This window comes from Sinocyclocheilus rhinocerous, unplaced genomic scaffold (genome assembly GCF_001515625.1).
Source record: "Sinocyclocheilus rhinocerous isolate Xijiao unplaced genomic scaffold, SAMN03320098_v1.1 scaffold585, whole genome shotgun sequence".
NCBI classification, from domain to species: Eukaryota; Metazoa; Chordata; class Actinopteri; order Cypriniformes; family Cyprinidae; genus Sinocyclocheilus; species Sinocyclocheilus rhinocerous.
Window position 1 is genome coordinate 1,338,347 of NW_015630024.1, and position 14,403 is coordinate 1,352,749.

General features: G+C 37.2%; 2 protein-coding genes and 1 pseudogene across 3 annotated transcripts in view; 1 reads left to right on the forward strand and 2 right to left on the reverse strand.

Moving 5' to 3' along the window:
- Nucleotides 1–2,712, forward strand: part of LOC107739727 (spectrin alpha chain, non-erythrocytic 1) — a gene marked incomplete at its 5' end in the record, with an annotated part of 23,813 nt that extends 21,101 nt beyond the window's left edge. Inside the window, 5 exons of the mRNA XM_016551932.1 lie at nucleotides 1,246–1,442; nucleotides 1,640–1,693; nucleotides 1,778–1,924; nucleotides 2,005–2,152; nucleotides 2,254–2,712. Coding sequence (XP_016407418.1) covers nucleotides 1,246–1,442; nucleotides 1,640–1,693; nucleotides 1,778–1,924; nucleotides 2,005–2,152; nucleotides 2,254–2,379 — 672 coding nt within the window. The remainder of the gene's footprint in view (nucleotides 1–1,245; nucleotides 1,443–1,639; nucleotides 1,694–1,777; nucleotides 1,925–2,004; nucleotides 2,153–2,253) is intronic.
- LOC107739691 (WD repeat-containing protein 34-like) lies at nucleotides 2,598–7,415 on the reverse strand (annotated as a pseudogene).
- Nucleotides 7,416–8,961: 1,546 nt separating this feature from the next.
- LOC107739692 (protein SET) lies at nucleotides 8,962–12,370 on the reverse strand. Of its 2 annotated transcripts, none has more exons than XM_016551889.1 (8): nucleotides 12,057–12,370; nucleotides 11,034–11,091; nucleotides 10,792–10,934; nucleotides 10,591–10,694; nucleotides 10,386–10,499; nucleotides 10,127–10,297; nucleotides 9,903–10,041; nucleotides 8,962–9,720 (listed from the first exon to the last, which is right to left on the reverse strand). In XM_016551889.1, exons 1-8 carry the CDS (start codon nucleotides 12,127–12,129, stop codon nucleotides 9,716–9,718), a joined length of 807 nt encoding a protein of 268 aa, XP_016407375.1. In that variant the 5' UTR covers nucleotides 12,130–12,370; the 3' UTR covers nucleotides 8,962–9,715. The 2 variants fall into 2 exon arrangements, with proteins under 2 accessions (XP_016407375.1, XP_016407374.1); XM_016551888.1 differs by having other exon boundaries at nucleotides 9,898–10,041.
- Between the last annotated feature and the right edge of the window lie 2,033 nt (nucleotides 12,371–14,403).

The window sequence follows — 14,403 nt, forward strand, 5'->3', positions numbered from 1 at the left end:
ACAACACAACGGAAACAAGCCGCAACACAACAAAATTAGCACAACACAATGGAAACAAAGCGCAACACAACGAAATTAGCACAACGATGAAAACCAGTCGCAACACAATGAAATTAGCACAACACAACGGAAACAAGTCGCAACACAACAAAATTAGCACAACACAACAGAAACAAGTCACAACACAATGAAATTAGCACAACAATGGAAACAAGTCGCAACACAATGAAATTAGCACAACACAACAGAAACAAGTCGCAACACAACGAAATTAGCACAACACAACGGAAAAAAGCCGCAACACAACAAAATTAGCACAACACAATGGAAACAAGCTGCAACACAACAAATTTAGCACAACACAATGGAAACAAGCCACAACGGAAAAAAGCCAAAACACAACAAAATTAGCACAACACAACGGAAACAAGCCGCAACACAATGAAATTAGCACAACACAACAAAATGAGTCCTATGCATTATGTTGTGCACTACTGGTCCACCATAATTATCAATGTTGAAATTAATATAATATTTAAACTGCTAAATATTTTTATGATACGAGATACATTTCTTTCAGGATTCTTTTAATGAATAGAATGTCTAAGGGAGCAGTATTTATTTGAAATAGAAGTATTTTGTAACATTATGTCTTTACTGCCTTTTGATCAATTTAATATGTACTTGCTGTATAAAAGTATTTATTTCTTTAAAACAATTACTGACAGCAAACTGTTTGAACGGTAGTGTGTATTATAAAAAAAATAGTAAATACAGTTTCTTATAAAAAATTGCTTAAGAAAAATCCCAAAAATTGCATTTTATGTGGAAAATGGTAAATTCCAGGTCTAGTCATACAAATTGATAAAATCCTAAAAATATATATATATATTTTTTTTTACAAATCTAGTTATGTTGAGCTCTAAATTATTTCATCTGCAAGACATTTCAGTACAATATATATAGCAAGTACAAATTTTTTTATAGTCATGCTGTTTTTTAGTGAAACATTGCTGTGTGTGTCCTATTTATATAAAGTGCTTTCCAAATATCCATTCATTATAAACTACTAGAAAGTCATGGAAAAAATCGTTGGAATTCATTGTATTAACATTTCACTTGAGAAGTCTGTAGAAAAGAACCCATTAAAACAGTTGCATAAGCTTTAAACCCTAGACAGTAATAGACACACTGAACTATAAGATGCTCTGTTCTCATGTCTTATCCCTCTGGTTTTCCCTGCAGCGGAAGCACCAGGAGATTCGTGCCATGCGCAGTCAGCTGAAGAAGATCGAGGATCTGGGAGCAGCTATGGAGGAGGCGCTGATCCTGGACAACAAATACACAGAGCACAGCACCGTGGGTCTGGCCCAACAGTGGGACCAACTCGACCAACTGGGCATGAGAATGCAACACAACCTGGAACAACAGATCCAAGCCAGGTGACACTTCTCAAACCAGTCCTTAATATTTTTTCATTATATTATACGATATTATATTATAACATTTTTTATAAAAATACATTTTTATTATAATACAATTTTGTAGTTTTTTATATATTGATGTTTTTATTGTTATTTAATAGTTCATTTTGTAACATGTAATTTTACTTGTTCTATTTCTTGCACTCCTCTTTTAGAAACACTACAGGAGTAACAGAAGAGGCCCTGAAGGAGTTCAGCATGATGTTCAAGTGAGTAATCCACTTGAATGAAAATCAAATCGCAAATGCTAAACTCAAGCATTCTTGAAAATGTAACAAATGTTTGTTTCTCAGGCATTTCGACAAAGAAAAATCTGGACGTCTCAATCACCAGGAGTTCAAGTCCTGCCTGCGGTCTCTGGGCTATGACCTGCCCATGGTTGAAGAAGGAGAACCAGACCCAGAGTTTGAGTCCATCCTGGACATAGTGGATCCGAACAGGTTAGAAACATCATCTGTGGATGTGATACATATTCTGTGTTCTTTCTGTCATGGAGCTAACATCGGTTTGTTTTGTTCAGGGATGGAAACGTGTCCTTGCAGGAGTACATGGCCTTCATGATCAGCCGAGAAACAGAGAACGTGAAGTCAAGCGAGGAGATCGAGAGCGCTTTCCGTGCTCTCAGCGCCGAGAACAAACCTTACGTCACCAAGGAAGAACTCTACCAGGTACCATTTACAACTGGTATTGGATCAATATCAAACTTTTGGCCTCTCTTTCATGTTTGGTGGTAGAAAGATGGTCTTAATGACCTTCTGTGTGTTTACAGAACCTGACGAAGGAACAGGCAGACTACTGCATTTCTCATATGAAGCCCTACTTAGACAGCAAGGGCCGCGAGATCCCGTCAGCTTTCGACTTTGTGGAATTCACCCGCTCGCTCTTCGTCAACTGATTCCCCGCCCCCTGCCTGCCAGTGACCAATCGGGATGCGTTTTTCCCCCTTCACAAGAACACACAACCAAACTGCATGGATCTGAATTGAAATTCTCTATAGCACCCAGTATAGCAATATTTGTATCTTGCTATCACTCTTAACCCTGCGTATTTATCTGACACTTCCTCATGCTTCACTGACAATAGTGTAGTGGATCTGTCTGCATTTTATTGTGGTTGTTTAACTGTTAAGCGCTTTGCTTTATTTAACAAACCTATAGAGAGGATATGCTGTAACATCACCCATGAGACTGCAGTGTGCTTAAATAAACGCTACTGGTTATAACTGGAAGGAGTTGTCAAGTGTTTTTATTTTACGGTGTAAATGTACAATTGAAGATACATAAAAAAATTAGTTTTAAGAACACTCAAGCCAGACAGTTTCTAATGACAAAGTTAAAACAGACTCAGTCTGCCACCTCATTGGCCAGCTGTTCCAGCATTGCCATCTCCTTGGCACCTTGTTCCGTTAACTCGGCACTAAGCTGCCAGATGTTGATGCTACCATCTGCATTGCCCACTGCCATCAGATTTGTGTGTTTGGGGTTGAACTCCAGGCAATAAGTTGGCTGACCGCTTGTGTTCTGGTCAATTGTGGCAACTGGCCTTAAAGACCTTCGACCCAAATCAAACATTTGAACCAGTCCTAAAAATTATGGAGAAAAAAACAAGTAAAATGTAAAATACGTAAAATTAAGGAGGAAAAAATATAAAAATTGCAGTTTGGAGAATTACAAACATCTCACCCTGTCCTGTGGCTGCAGCAAAGACTAGAGGGCGTGTGGGTGACCACCGCACCCCAAACGTATAGGAATCAGACACCCGTAGAGACAGCAGGGGACGGGGCTGGAGCACAGTGCGCAGATGAGCCAAACTATCTGTCCCAACACTTACAAACAGATTCCTAAAAATCAGAAACACCAGATGTTACAATTACCAATTATCCTTAAAGTAGATATTATACTAAGTAAATAAAGCACAAAAAAATACCACAAAGCTCACCTATGGAATGGTGAGAAGTGGACTGAGTGTACTGGGCCCCCTCGTGGTGAGAAAGAGAATTGCACTGGGGCCCGCAGTGTCACGCTCTCACCATCAGGGGGCCCTGCTGCCACTGTCTCACTGCTGAAAGAGCATTTGAGCACAAGGCCTCCCTCGAGCCCACCAAGAACGTGTCCAGGTCCCACGGGGAAAGTGCAACAGAGGTTACTCCTATATTGGTGATACCTCGGGTCTTCAGGGAGAGACAATTGTATTGTATTATTAGAGTAAAATGCGCAAAAATATGGCATGGTCACATTTCATCCCAAAATCAAAAGATTATTATTATATTATATTTATATATTATAATATATTATATTGCACTGTGAAAAAACTGCATTATAACAGTAAAATAAATATTGCCATAATATATATAAATTTCCTTACAAATGACATACTATATATTTTTTATCGTCACATACCAAGGTTATTATAGCTAAAAAGTAGTTACAAATAAATCATTAAAAAAAAAACATTTTTGTTACTTGTTATAAAATAAACAGTAAATGAATTGATGTAAAACAAATAAATAAAACTTATTTTATTTCAGCTAGTTGTCAAAGCAACATTTCTCATTTTCATTTTAGTTTTACCTGATGTACTAAAATAACTAAAACTAAATAAAATTCATTGAATTCAATAATTTTTCTTAAATTATAATATCTATATAGACGTATTTAAAAAAAATAAAACAGACAAAAACACACAACACAATTACTAAAATTTTGCGAAAATTTAAATGAAAACAAAAAATGCAAAAAAAAAAACATTTCAAAATATTACAAAAAAAACTATAACATTGTCTTGATACAAAAATAACATTGTCACATTCTATACAGTAAAAAAAAGTTGGTCAAAAATGTGTTTATCATATAAAGTAAAAAAAATAATATTAAAAATTTAATCATTAATGTAATTTGCTATATTTTGAGATCAAATATAACTTGTATATGACAGGCTTTTTGAGATTTACCAGGTCATGAAAGTTATAATTAATTAGCACATTCTTTTTCTCATTCTGATTTATGTGGGATCATTACAATAACGATTAGATATCATATCTAAACTGAATTACATTCATTTGTGTAAAAACCATGTGGTTCATTAGGGTAATATGTTCATTACATCATCTTCACAAAGAAAAATGCACAGATTGTAATTTTTACAAAATAATTTTTTTGCCAAGACCATACTGTGACACACCCACTTTGCTTGCTGCTCCACTCTGAGGCACTTGCTGTTGAACAAGAGCATATCCAGAACTCAAGATGAGTTTGGCTTCAGCTCCATCAACAGTCCACAACAGAACTCTTCCTCCTGACCCGGCGCTCAGTAAAGTAAACTCTCCTCTGCGAGGCCCTGGGACCCAGCTGACCTGTGCACACAGAAATACTCTGCGTGTATGACTCACTGAATGCTTATTCATCATGTTTCAGTCACAGACGTTTTATTTAATAGGTTAAATACCTGATAAACTGGTTCACGTGAGTATCTGCAGACATTCCCGTCTGAGACAGAACTGAGGTCCTGTGAACGGCTGGTGTCCCAGACCAGCACCTCACCACTGTACAGCCCCCCTAATGACACCATAAAGAGGACCACTGGAAATGAGCTTGATGAAATGAGCCATCAATATTTATTTGTCCCTAATAAAGTTTCGATTCCACTTAGGAATATAATTGGCAAAAACTGCAGTATGGAAATACTTGGAGAATATCACTTGCACAAATGGATTTTTTTTTTTATGAGACTGTTGATATATACTGTTTATATATATATATATATTTTTTTTTTTAATTTTGGCCAATTCAAAGGTTCAAAAGAACAGCATTTATATGAAACATATATCTTTTGTAACATTATAAATTAATTTACTGTCACTTTTGATCAATTTAATGCATACTTGCTAAATAAATTTCTTTCAAAAAGAAAATCTATCTATCTATCTATCTATTTATCTCTATCTTTAAAGGGGTCATATGATGCTGCTAAAAAGAACATTATTTTGTGTATTTGGTGTAATGAAATGTGTTTATGCGGTTTAAGGTTAAAAAAACACATTATTTTCCACATACTGTACATTATTGTTTCTCCTCTATGCCCTGCCTTTTTGAAACGCGTCGATTTTTACAAAGCTCATCGGTCTGAAAAAGCGAGGTGTGCTGTGATTGGCCAGCTATCCAGAGCGTTGTGATTGGCCGAATACCTCAAGCGTGAGACGTAAATGAGACAAAAACGTTAAAACCCATTACAAACGAGGCATTTGTTGCATCCAGTGGGCACATAATTACTGATTATAATGACTTATAGTGTCTTACTCTTAACTTTTATAAAGAATATCTCTTTGGATTTGAGACTTTAGTCTTTGCAACTTTACAGATCTTCTTTATGCACCAAGAGCTTGTGACACTCCAAAGAGAAAGGAAAAATTGAAATCACATCATATGACCCCTTTAATAGTGGTAGTTGTTTTACTGCCTCTAATATTGCTAATTTAAAAAGTATTTAAAATTAGCTCATTTAAAAACATTGCATCCAAACAGGATGATTTTTTATTTCTGTATTTCTGTATTGTTTAACTGACGCAACATGATGAAAAATAATTTCACAATGCCAAAACTTTCCATTTTATGCAAAATTTTAAGCTTCAATTTCTTTATGCAAATAATTCACATTTGATGTTTTTTTATTTTCCATTTTGAGGTAAAATATGAACCTAGACGTGAATGTGTGTGTGTTTCACTCTTTAAGATATATATTTTTTTAATGTAAAGCATTTGATTTTGTAAATGTGTGTCCATACCAGCCACTACAGACGGTTTCAGAGGATGGAAGCACAGACACATGACTGGAGTGACCACGTCTATGATCACATCCGGCCGCTTTGGGTTCAGCTTCTGTCGGTCCAGGTTCCATATGCACACATAAGCCTTCTCATTGCTCCAATCACCATCATCCACACTAACCCCCAAAAAACAACATTAACATTACGAGTCCAGCAGGTGGTTTTATGTGTCTGTATGGGGAAAGGGCTGTTACCGGCCAAATCCACAACCTATGACGGAGCCGGTGCAGTTCCAGGACACACTGGTGACTTGCAGACCCCCTTCCTGAGCATCAACATGCTGAAGACGGTACATGCAGGACACCTGCGCAAAAAAATCACCAGTTGTAAGATAAGTTGTAATACAATTATTAATATATTTTGCATTCGAGGCTCTCGCTGACTCATTCTGATCCTCCCAGTTCACTTCAAACCCATCAAAAGCATGACTCTTGGAGTTTTTCACCAGTTCTTTGGTAACTACGTCTTCAGCTCTATGCAAGAAGTCCAGCAAACCAGGAAAGTGAGATATGTTTTGATCTAGGGAGAGTGTTTGACTGATCTGGTCTTGTGTCTGGGTGCTGTTGTCTAACACATCTTTGGCTTGTGTTTCAGCCTCTGCTGTGTGAACTGGAAGAGTTTGACAGCTTCTCTGTGCGGGAATAAAAGATACGATATGTCATCACACAAAAGGACTGATATTTACAAGAGCATGAATATTCTGGTTAGAGAAGGTAAGCAAACTTTTTCACTTACTGATTCTTGTGTTTGCTGATGTGACTTTCTCCACGTCGATTCAGCACCAATTAAATCAAGAGTTTAATCCGTGAACATGTTTAACATGTCTCACACTTTATCTCAGAAAAAAAAGGTATATGTTCATATCTCTACAAAATGTTTTGTCTCAAGACGTTACAGTTAGCTTTGAGCTAGCGATTATTTTTCATAAAGCACGATTTTCTGGTTATTCATCATATTTACAAACTGTTTTATGTTGGGCGAATCAATATCTGCTTCTATGATGGGAAAACACTTCTTATCGCTAATTTTGCACGCTATTTTATTGTATTTGGCCACTGCACACAGTGTTGTTCATTCCTCCATTATAACCCTAGACGTAACATCCGTGACGACGCTGCCATGGATACCGTGAGCCAATCAATGATTGGCTGTCTGCTGTACGTCACTGGTGTTAGCTTCTGATTGGTCAACCGACTTTCCGCAGTTTCATTTTGAGCGGAGCGCACACACATAGAGCGGGATAATACGCAGAGCGTCACACCACGTGACAGTGAAACCTAAGCGGTGAACTAATTTTCGGCAGCCGAAATTTCGGTGTATCTCTAATTATTGGCGACATCAGAAATTGATATTATATAATCGATGCTTTTTAAAAACATTTTAGCAATTTAAGAATATTAAAAAATTATTTTTTTACACGGCACCCCTGCTCTCGACAGACGGCACCCCGGTTGGGAAACACTGCTCTAATGCAACAATCGGGCAGCAATTGACAGCACTCTGATCTAGTGGCATACAGGCATCGTCAGATTGACAGTACTCTAGCCCAATAATGTTGGGGGATCCAGTGGGGGCGGCAGTCATATTTCAGCGTGACCGTGCCACTCTTTATCACAACCCTGCTAAAAGTGCCAGTACGTGCGCTCATTGGCGCCCCTTCAGCTGGTGGCGCCCTAGGCGACCGCCTAGCTCGCCTATGCCTAGAAACGGCCCTGGACACAGGAAAAAAATATATGAATACATGAAAAAATACATAATAGCCTCAGGCGTCTAATATAAGCTTTATATAAACTTTTTTTGTATTCATCACTATATAATACAATGTGTCGCCGTTCTTTTTTGATATTATATATACTGATCTTATTACTGATCACTTTAAAAAAATTTCTCTCAGGTGTCCACTCTAAAAACTCGTGATTTAGGTTTACTTTAAGATAAAATATAAAAATAATAATTGTTATTGAGGTGACATGGTGACTCACTGATGAAATTTGCATGTTCATGGCCTGTGAATAAGCCATCTTATTAATGATAGAATTATAATTGTAGAAGTACATTTTATTATTAATAATTTGAAAAAACACATCAATCTAATAAATAGGCATAGATTTCCCCCCCATACCGTTCAATGAAAATATAATGGGATATTTTGGTGAAAGACATTTAATAAACTGCTCTGGGAAAAAGACCATAGTCCAATAAATCAAAATGACTTAAATTGAGTTTTTAGGTCAAAAGCGGTGTGTAATGCAATAAAAAGTCTCCTTAAAAACAAACTCTTTAGAGCTCCAAGCAGTTAAAATGTTACCTTATAAAAATCATAACTTGTTTGGAGTTAAAAGGGACTGAATTGTAGTAATAACCCAGCTGTCTGCAATACCTCAAAGAGTGATAGTTTAGTTGTTAATGACATACAATTCAACAAGCTAAACAAACTATAAAATTACACTTAAAATTTTTTTTTTAAGATGTACCAAATCATTTAAATAAGTGTATAAAAACCTTGTACATGTTCATTTGTACATCTCCAATAAAGAAAACAGGTGGAGAAAAGACCACTTGTAGAGTTCTTTAAGATTCTACAGGCTTTATTATCTCATTTAAATAATCATTTAATTAACCAAGCTCAAAATTACAAGAGGACGTTTTTTTGTTTTGTTTTTATTAAAAATGTTTCAAACCTCATGGGTGTCTGTAAAACATTACAATGAAAATTCAATCAACATAAACCCAAATGTTGATGTGTCAAATGCCCACTTGCCCCACCCGACCCCATTGAACTGTCAACAATAATAACTGCCATACCCTGATATTGACCTCAAAACATTTACAAGAGGTGACAGGAGCTAGCTGGTGCTTTCCTTTTGTCCAATATATCACATAGGAAAAACAGTGTTAACTCTTTGGGGCCCACCTCTGCATTAAAGAAAATATACAAAAGACAAAGAAAAAAGTGGCTAGGTATGTACGCTATGATTAGATCACTGCACCATGGCTTATTATTACCCCTAACTCACAACCATTCACAGAAAAAAAAAAAAAATTCATATACTTAATATATAAACTGCTATTTACTTCAGTTTAGTCTACAGAGGATGACGTGCAGATTGTTAATATTTTGTATTTGTCTTTGGAGATGGTTGTAATTAAAGATGATGCAAGAGGCTTCAGCAACGAGATGCCACTAGTTTTCCAATGCAGGAACTGTATGTCCAGGGAATTAACTGGGTTTAGACATGGTTAGGACAGGAGAGGCTTCAGTAGAACAGAAGATGGAGCACAAAAAAAAATATAAAAAAATTATAAAAGCAAAGCTTTTTGCTCCCATGGTTGGAGAATGACTTCAAAAGGGAAAGAACAGGTACGAGTGTTGGAATATGTCCTTATCAGCCTTTAGTCATCCTCACCATCATCCTGAAAAAGAAGAGAGGAAAAATACATTTAGGGTCAAACTGTGCCAGTTTCTGAAGTTCTTACAAATACATCTTAAATCAACGTCTACATATAAACCACAATAACTGCCATCCATTAGAATACAAAGTAAGTGTAATTAGCCCTCAAATTAAAGCCAAAGCTTTAAATAATTCTCACCTCACCATCTTCTCCTTCATCCTCCTCTTCATCTTCCTCTCCCTCATCCTCGTCCCCTTCTTCGTCGATGTCCTCCAAACCCTCCTCCTCTTCCTCATCATCGTCTTCCTCACCTTCACCCTCTTCATCATCCATATCCGGAACCTGAGAAGAGAGAGGAAAAGATAAGTACAAATTCTGACTTGTTCACACTAATATACACCTGCAGCAATGCAATATTATTTCTTACCAGGTAGTACTGCAGAGGGTTGGGCCAGATATCATCTTTAATGACCTCCCCGAGTTCATCAGCCCCTGCGTCGGAGTGATCGGTGAACCAGGTGAAGAAGCTCTCTGGCTCTTCATGTTGCCTTTTCTTCCCTGCCTTATTCGGTGTCTGTCCAGTACGCTTCGTCAGGTCCTGCATCATACATAACCGGTTAACTGACACCCAATAAGAAATGGCATTAAGTCAAAACAGACCCCAAAAACATGAATTGTGAACCCACCTTTCCAGCCTTCCATTTCATTTCAGTGGATTTTGAAGACGGGTCACCACTCTCGTTCAAGTGGAACTCTTTAGAGAGGACTTTGTTTTCAAAGTATGGATTTTCATCAAAGTACTGCGGAGTAGATACAATTACAGGTCAGACAATTGGTTTGTCACAGCTGGGCATTACTTTCAGACTCGACCAGACGAAAAAGGGTACTTACAAAATCTATTCTGTAACCTGATTTGATGTCCTCAAACTCTGTGACCTCCACTCTGGTCAAGTAATGAAGTGATTCTTCATCCTCTTCACCGAGCAAGGCTGAGACTATTAGTCAAAAATAAAACTTTAGAATACATGAACCTATTTCAGAATAAACCATAATTTACATCAACTAATCCCAATATTATACGCATCTTCTCACCTTGTGGATGGTTGACGAATGTTGTGACCCAGAAGTTTGGAATTTTGGCTATGAGTTCTGATCTCTTCTGGAAGAATGGCTGACGTAGCTTATTGTACTTCTGCTCAACTTTTAAAATTTCCTCACTTGCCTGCTCATTCAATCTGAGGAATGCAAAAAAAGCGGAAAAATACAAATTCATAAATAAAATGCGCATTAAATGTAAACGTATAAATGATGCTTCAGCAACTTGGCAGACTTACCTGTCGATTTCATTCTGTACTTCATCAATGTGTTCAATTGCCTCCTGTTGCTCTTTTTCTGAAATGCAACAAATAGTAAAATTAACACAAATGCTAATTCGCTATGCCATTAACATCCTGCGGAAAGTTGCAGGACAAAATTACACGTGCATGCGATCCTTATATACAGACTAACAAAAGCATGACTTCACAAATTACACACGTGCAACTGTTACATACTAAACAAACAATGCATTCGTACAATGTAAACACGATCTATTTCCTAAATCTATATAACAAAACAAAGCAACATTATTTTACGCAGCCTCATCCTATTCAAAGCAACAAACATAAGTTAAAAGTGAAAGCGTAGTGTTATCGCCAGACGACCAGCTCAATCCGGTGCAGTTTCAACAGTAGCTGCGCAAGGCCGCGAGGTTTAAACGGAGGAGGCCACGCGTTGGGCCAGATTTACCTTTCTACCAATGAATTACACATCACTGCCGTGCATTAAAAGTTAGATTGGATTAGAATGTAATTTCGACCCACTTGAGCGTCATTAAACACCTCTAGGGTGATTTGTGATGCAGCGGCGGCGTGGTTTGGTGACACATGCGGGAACGGCTCGTGATGGCGGGGGAGACACAATAACCAGTTAGCCTATTAGCACACAACATGGGCGCAATTCAGCGCGCAAATACCACTCGAGACACATTGGTTTAAAAAATACACAGCTGAGCACATAAATAGCGGAAACGACCGGGAAATGTTATGTTTTCGTAAACTAAACGGCGTGCGAGCGCAATGTTCGTCGCGCGCGGCACAATGAAGCCGCCGCGCGAGGAAACATGGCCTCCGGTGCGCGCGACAACACTTTACTGAAATTACACCGACTTCTGCTGGATTAAACGGGCACAAACTCGGGATTCGCTTAAAGGTTCAAATAAACGCCGAGCGGCTAGTTAAAATTGATATTCGTGCTTTAAACGCAATAAGTGTAAGTTGCTGAAAATGGCGGTGCGCAGGAGGCCGCCATTACTTTACCCGAGGTCTCGTCCGCTCCGTCGTGATTCGAGTTCTGCTCCTTTCGGCTCACTTTCGCCGCCGACGCCGACATTATTCCCCCAAAGCCGAGGATTTGCCTTCTTACGCCTAAAACAAAGATTCCGGGACGTCCTCCTCCGCTCGAGGAAAGCGAAAGAAGGGGAATAAAGTTGGTTCTAGCTCAGTTTAGAAGTGCGAATATCACAACGTGTGCTGCGCTTCCCCTCCACACATACAACAACACGCACACTCAAACCAGAGACGCGTATCACACCACGCGCCTCCTCCTTTCTGACACCCGCCACCAACGCGCTTTAGGAGAAAAAAAAGCCACGCCTCCTCCTGGGATAATATAATATAATATAATATAATTTGGATAGGTTATATTTCAAATAAAAATTAGACCCAAATTGGGGCAGAAAAAAATATTTTGCACACTTAGTAAAAAATGGAATTATAAGAAATATCGAACATTGATTATAAAACACACTGATACGATTTTTTTTATGTTTTGGATAGGAATCTCTTATCCAGGCTGCATTCGTTCGATGAAAAGTACAGTAAAAAAAAAAAAAAACAGTAATATTGTGAAATTTTATTGCAATTTAAAATAACAGTTTTCTATTTGAATATATTTTAAAATATAATTTATTCATGTGATTGCAAAGCTGAATTTTCAGCAGTCATTTCTCCAGTCTTCAGTGTCACATGATCCTTCAGAAATCTTTCTAATATGCTGATTTGGAGCTCAAGAAACATTTTTTCTTATTATCAATGCTGAGAACAGTTGTGCTGCTCCTTTGTAATATGGCCAAAACCAGTCATAAGGGTAAATTTTTTTGAAACACATCATCTAAAAGCTGAATAAATAAGCTTTCCATTGATGTATGGTTTGTTAGGATGGGATAATATTTGGCTGAGATACAACTATTTGAAAATCTGGAATCTGAGGGTGCAAAAAAATCTAAATACTGAGAAAATCACGTTTAAAGTTGTCCAAATGAAGTCCTTTAGCAATGCATACTAATCAAAAATTAAGTTTTGATATATTTACTGTAGGAAATTTACAAAATATCGTCATGAAACATGATCTTTACTTAATATCCTAATGATTTTAGCATAAAAGAAACATCAATAATTTTGACCGATACAGTGTATTTTTGGCTATTGCTACAAATATACCCCAGCGACTTGAGACTGGTTTTGTGCTTCAGGGTCACATATTGTCTTTGCTGTCACTTTTGTCAATTTAATATTTCTTTGGTGAATAAGAGTTTGCTAAATAAAAGCATTCATTTGTTTAATTTTGTTGTCCTGTCTTTGTACCGTTCATCATTAAATTGAACACCATATTTCATATTTCACCTTATATGAGTTCAACAAAATCACACAGGCTTGTTGTAGATAATACAAATCATGGAGCTGAAAAAACTGTAATCGCAATTCATTCATCCATTAATTTATTTGAATGCTTATATTATATAGATATTTGACACACTGGTTTTGCACCTGACTGCAGAATACGTTTTGATGAACATTTTGAGGAAAATTGTGCATGCATCCGTGCTTATAAATATTTAGCTTTGCTAATCCTCGGACATAATATATAAACTTAAGAGTTACAGTGATTACAGTGATCGCGCTGCTTTCGATATGTCTATGTATGTTTTACATGGCTAGTAGGGATGGGCGTATCGATCCAAAGTATCGATATATCGATACTGACGCGAGTATCGAAAGTATCGATACTCAAACAGAAAATATCGATACTAAGGTGTGTTTTATTTACCAGTGATTTTGTTAATTTAACAAAAAAATAAATAATAATAATGCGTACAATATGCATTGAATTGGATGAATAACCTTTGTTAGCGAGTAATTGTGTAGGATATAACTATTTTCCTAGTTTTACAAAGCGCGCGTCTCCGAAAATAAGACACAAGCCTTGTCCAAATACCCACACTTGCGGTCTTTGCACTTGACCACTTGACTTTTTTCATTTAAAGTGACAGAGTAAACTAATTTCTTGAAGACTGCAATAGTCCTTTGATCTGGGTCATCCAAATTTGAGAATGTCCTGCAACCTTTGTTTTAGTGTCCCAGATTTTTTAACTGTTATGCCACTACTACATACTACTACAAAAAAGCAATTATTTTTGGAGTTTAAAGTTTCTTTAAAAAATGTCGTTCCTCTTCTTCCACCACACTTCGGTCTACTGAATTACTGAACAAAAGCTAATTTTGTCCTAGACTTTTATTTTGAAAATATGGGAATTTACTGAAGAAAAGGCGTGACCGAATATTGTTTCCTGCTTCACACCGCGTTCGGTTTCTGCTGGGAGAACTG

Excerpts from the sequence above, each read along its gene's own strand:
- LOC107739692 (XM_016551888.1), bottom strand. The coding sequence starts at position 12,129 with ATGTCGGCGTCGGCGGCGAAAGTGAGCCGAAAGGAGCAGAACTCGAAT. Across the intron at positions 10,935-11,033 it reads GTACAGAATGAAATCGACAG|ATTGAATGAGCAGGCAAGTG; the intron begins GTAAGTCTGCCA and ends TGCATTCCTCAG. Across the intron at positions 10,500-10,590 it reads CAGGTTACAGAATAGATTTT|TACTTTGATGAAAATCCATA; the intron begins GTAAGTACCCTT and ends TCTACTCCGCAG.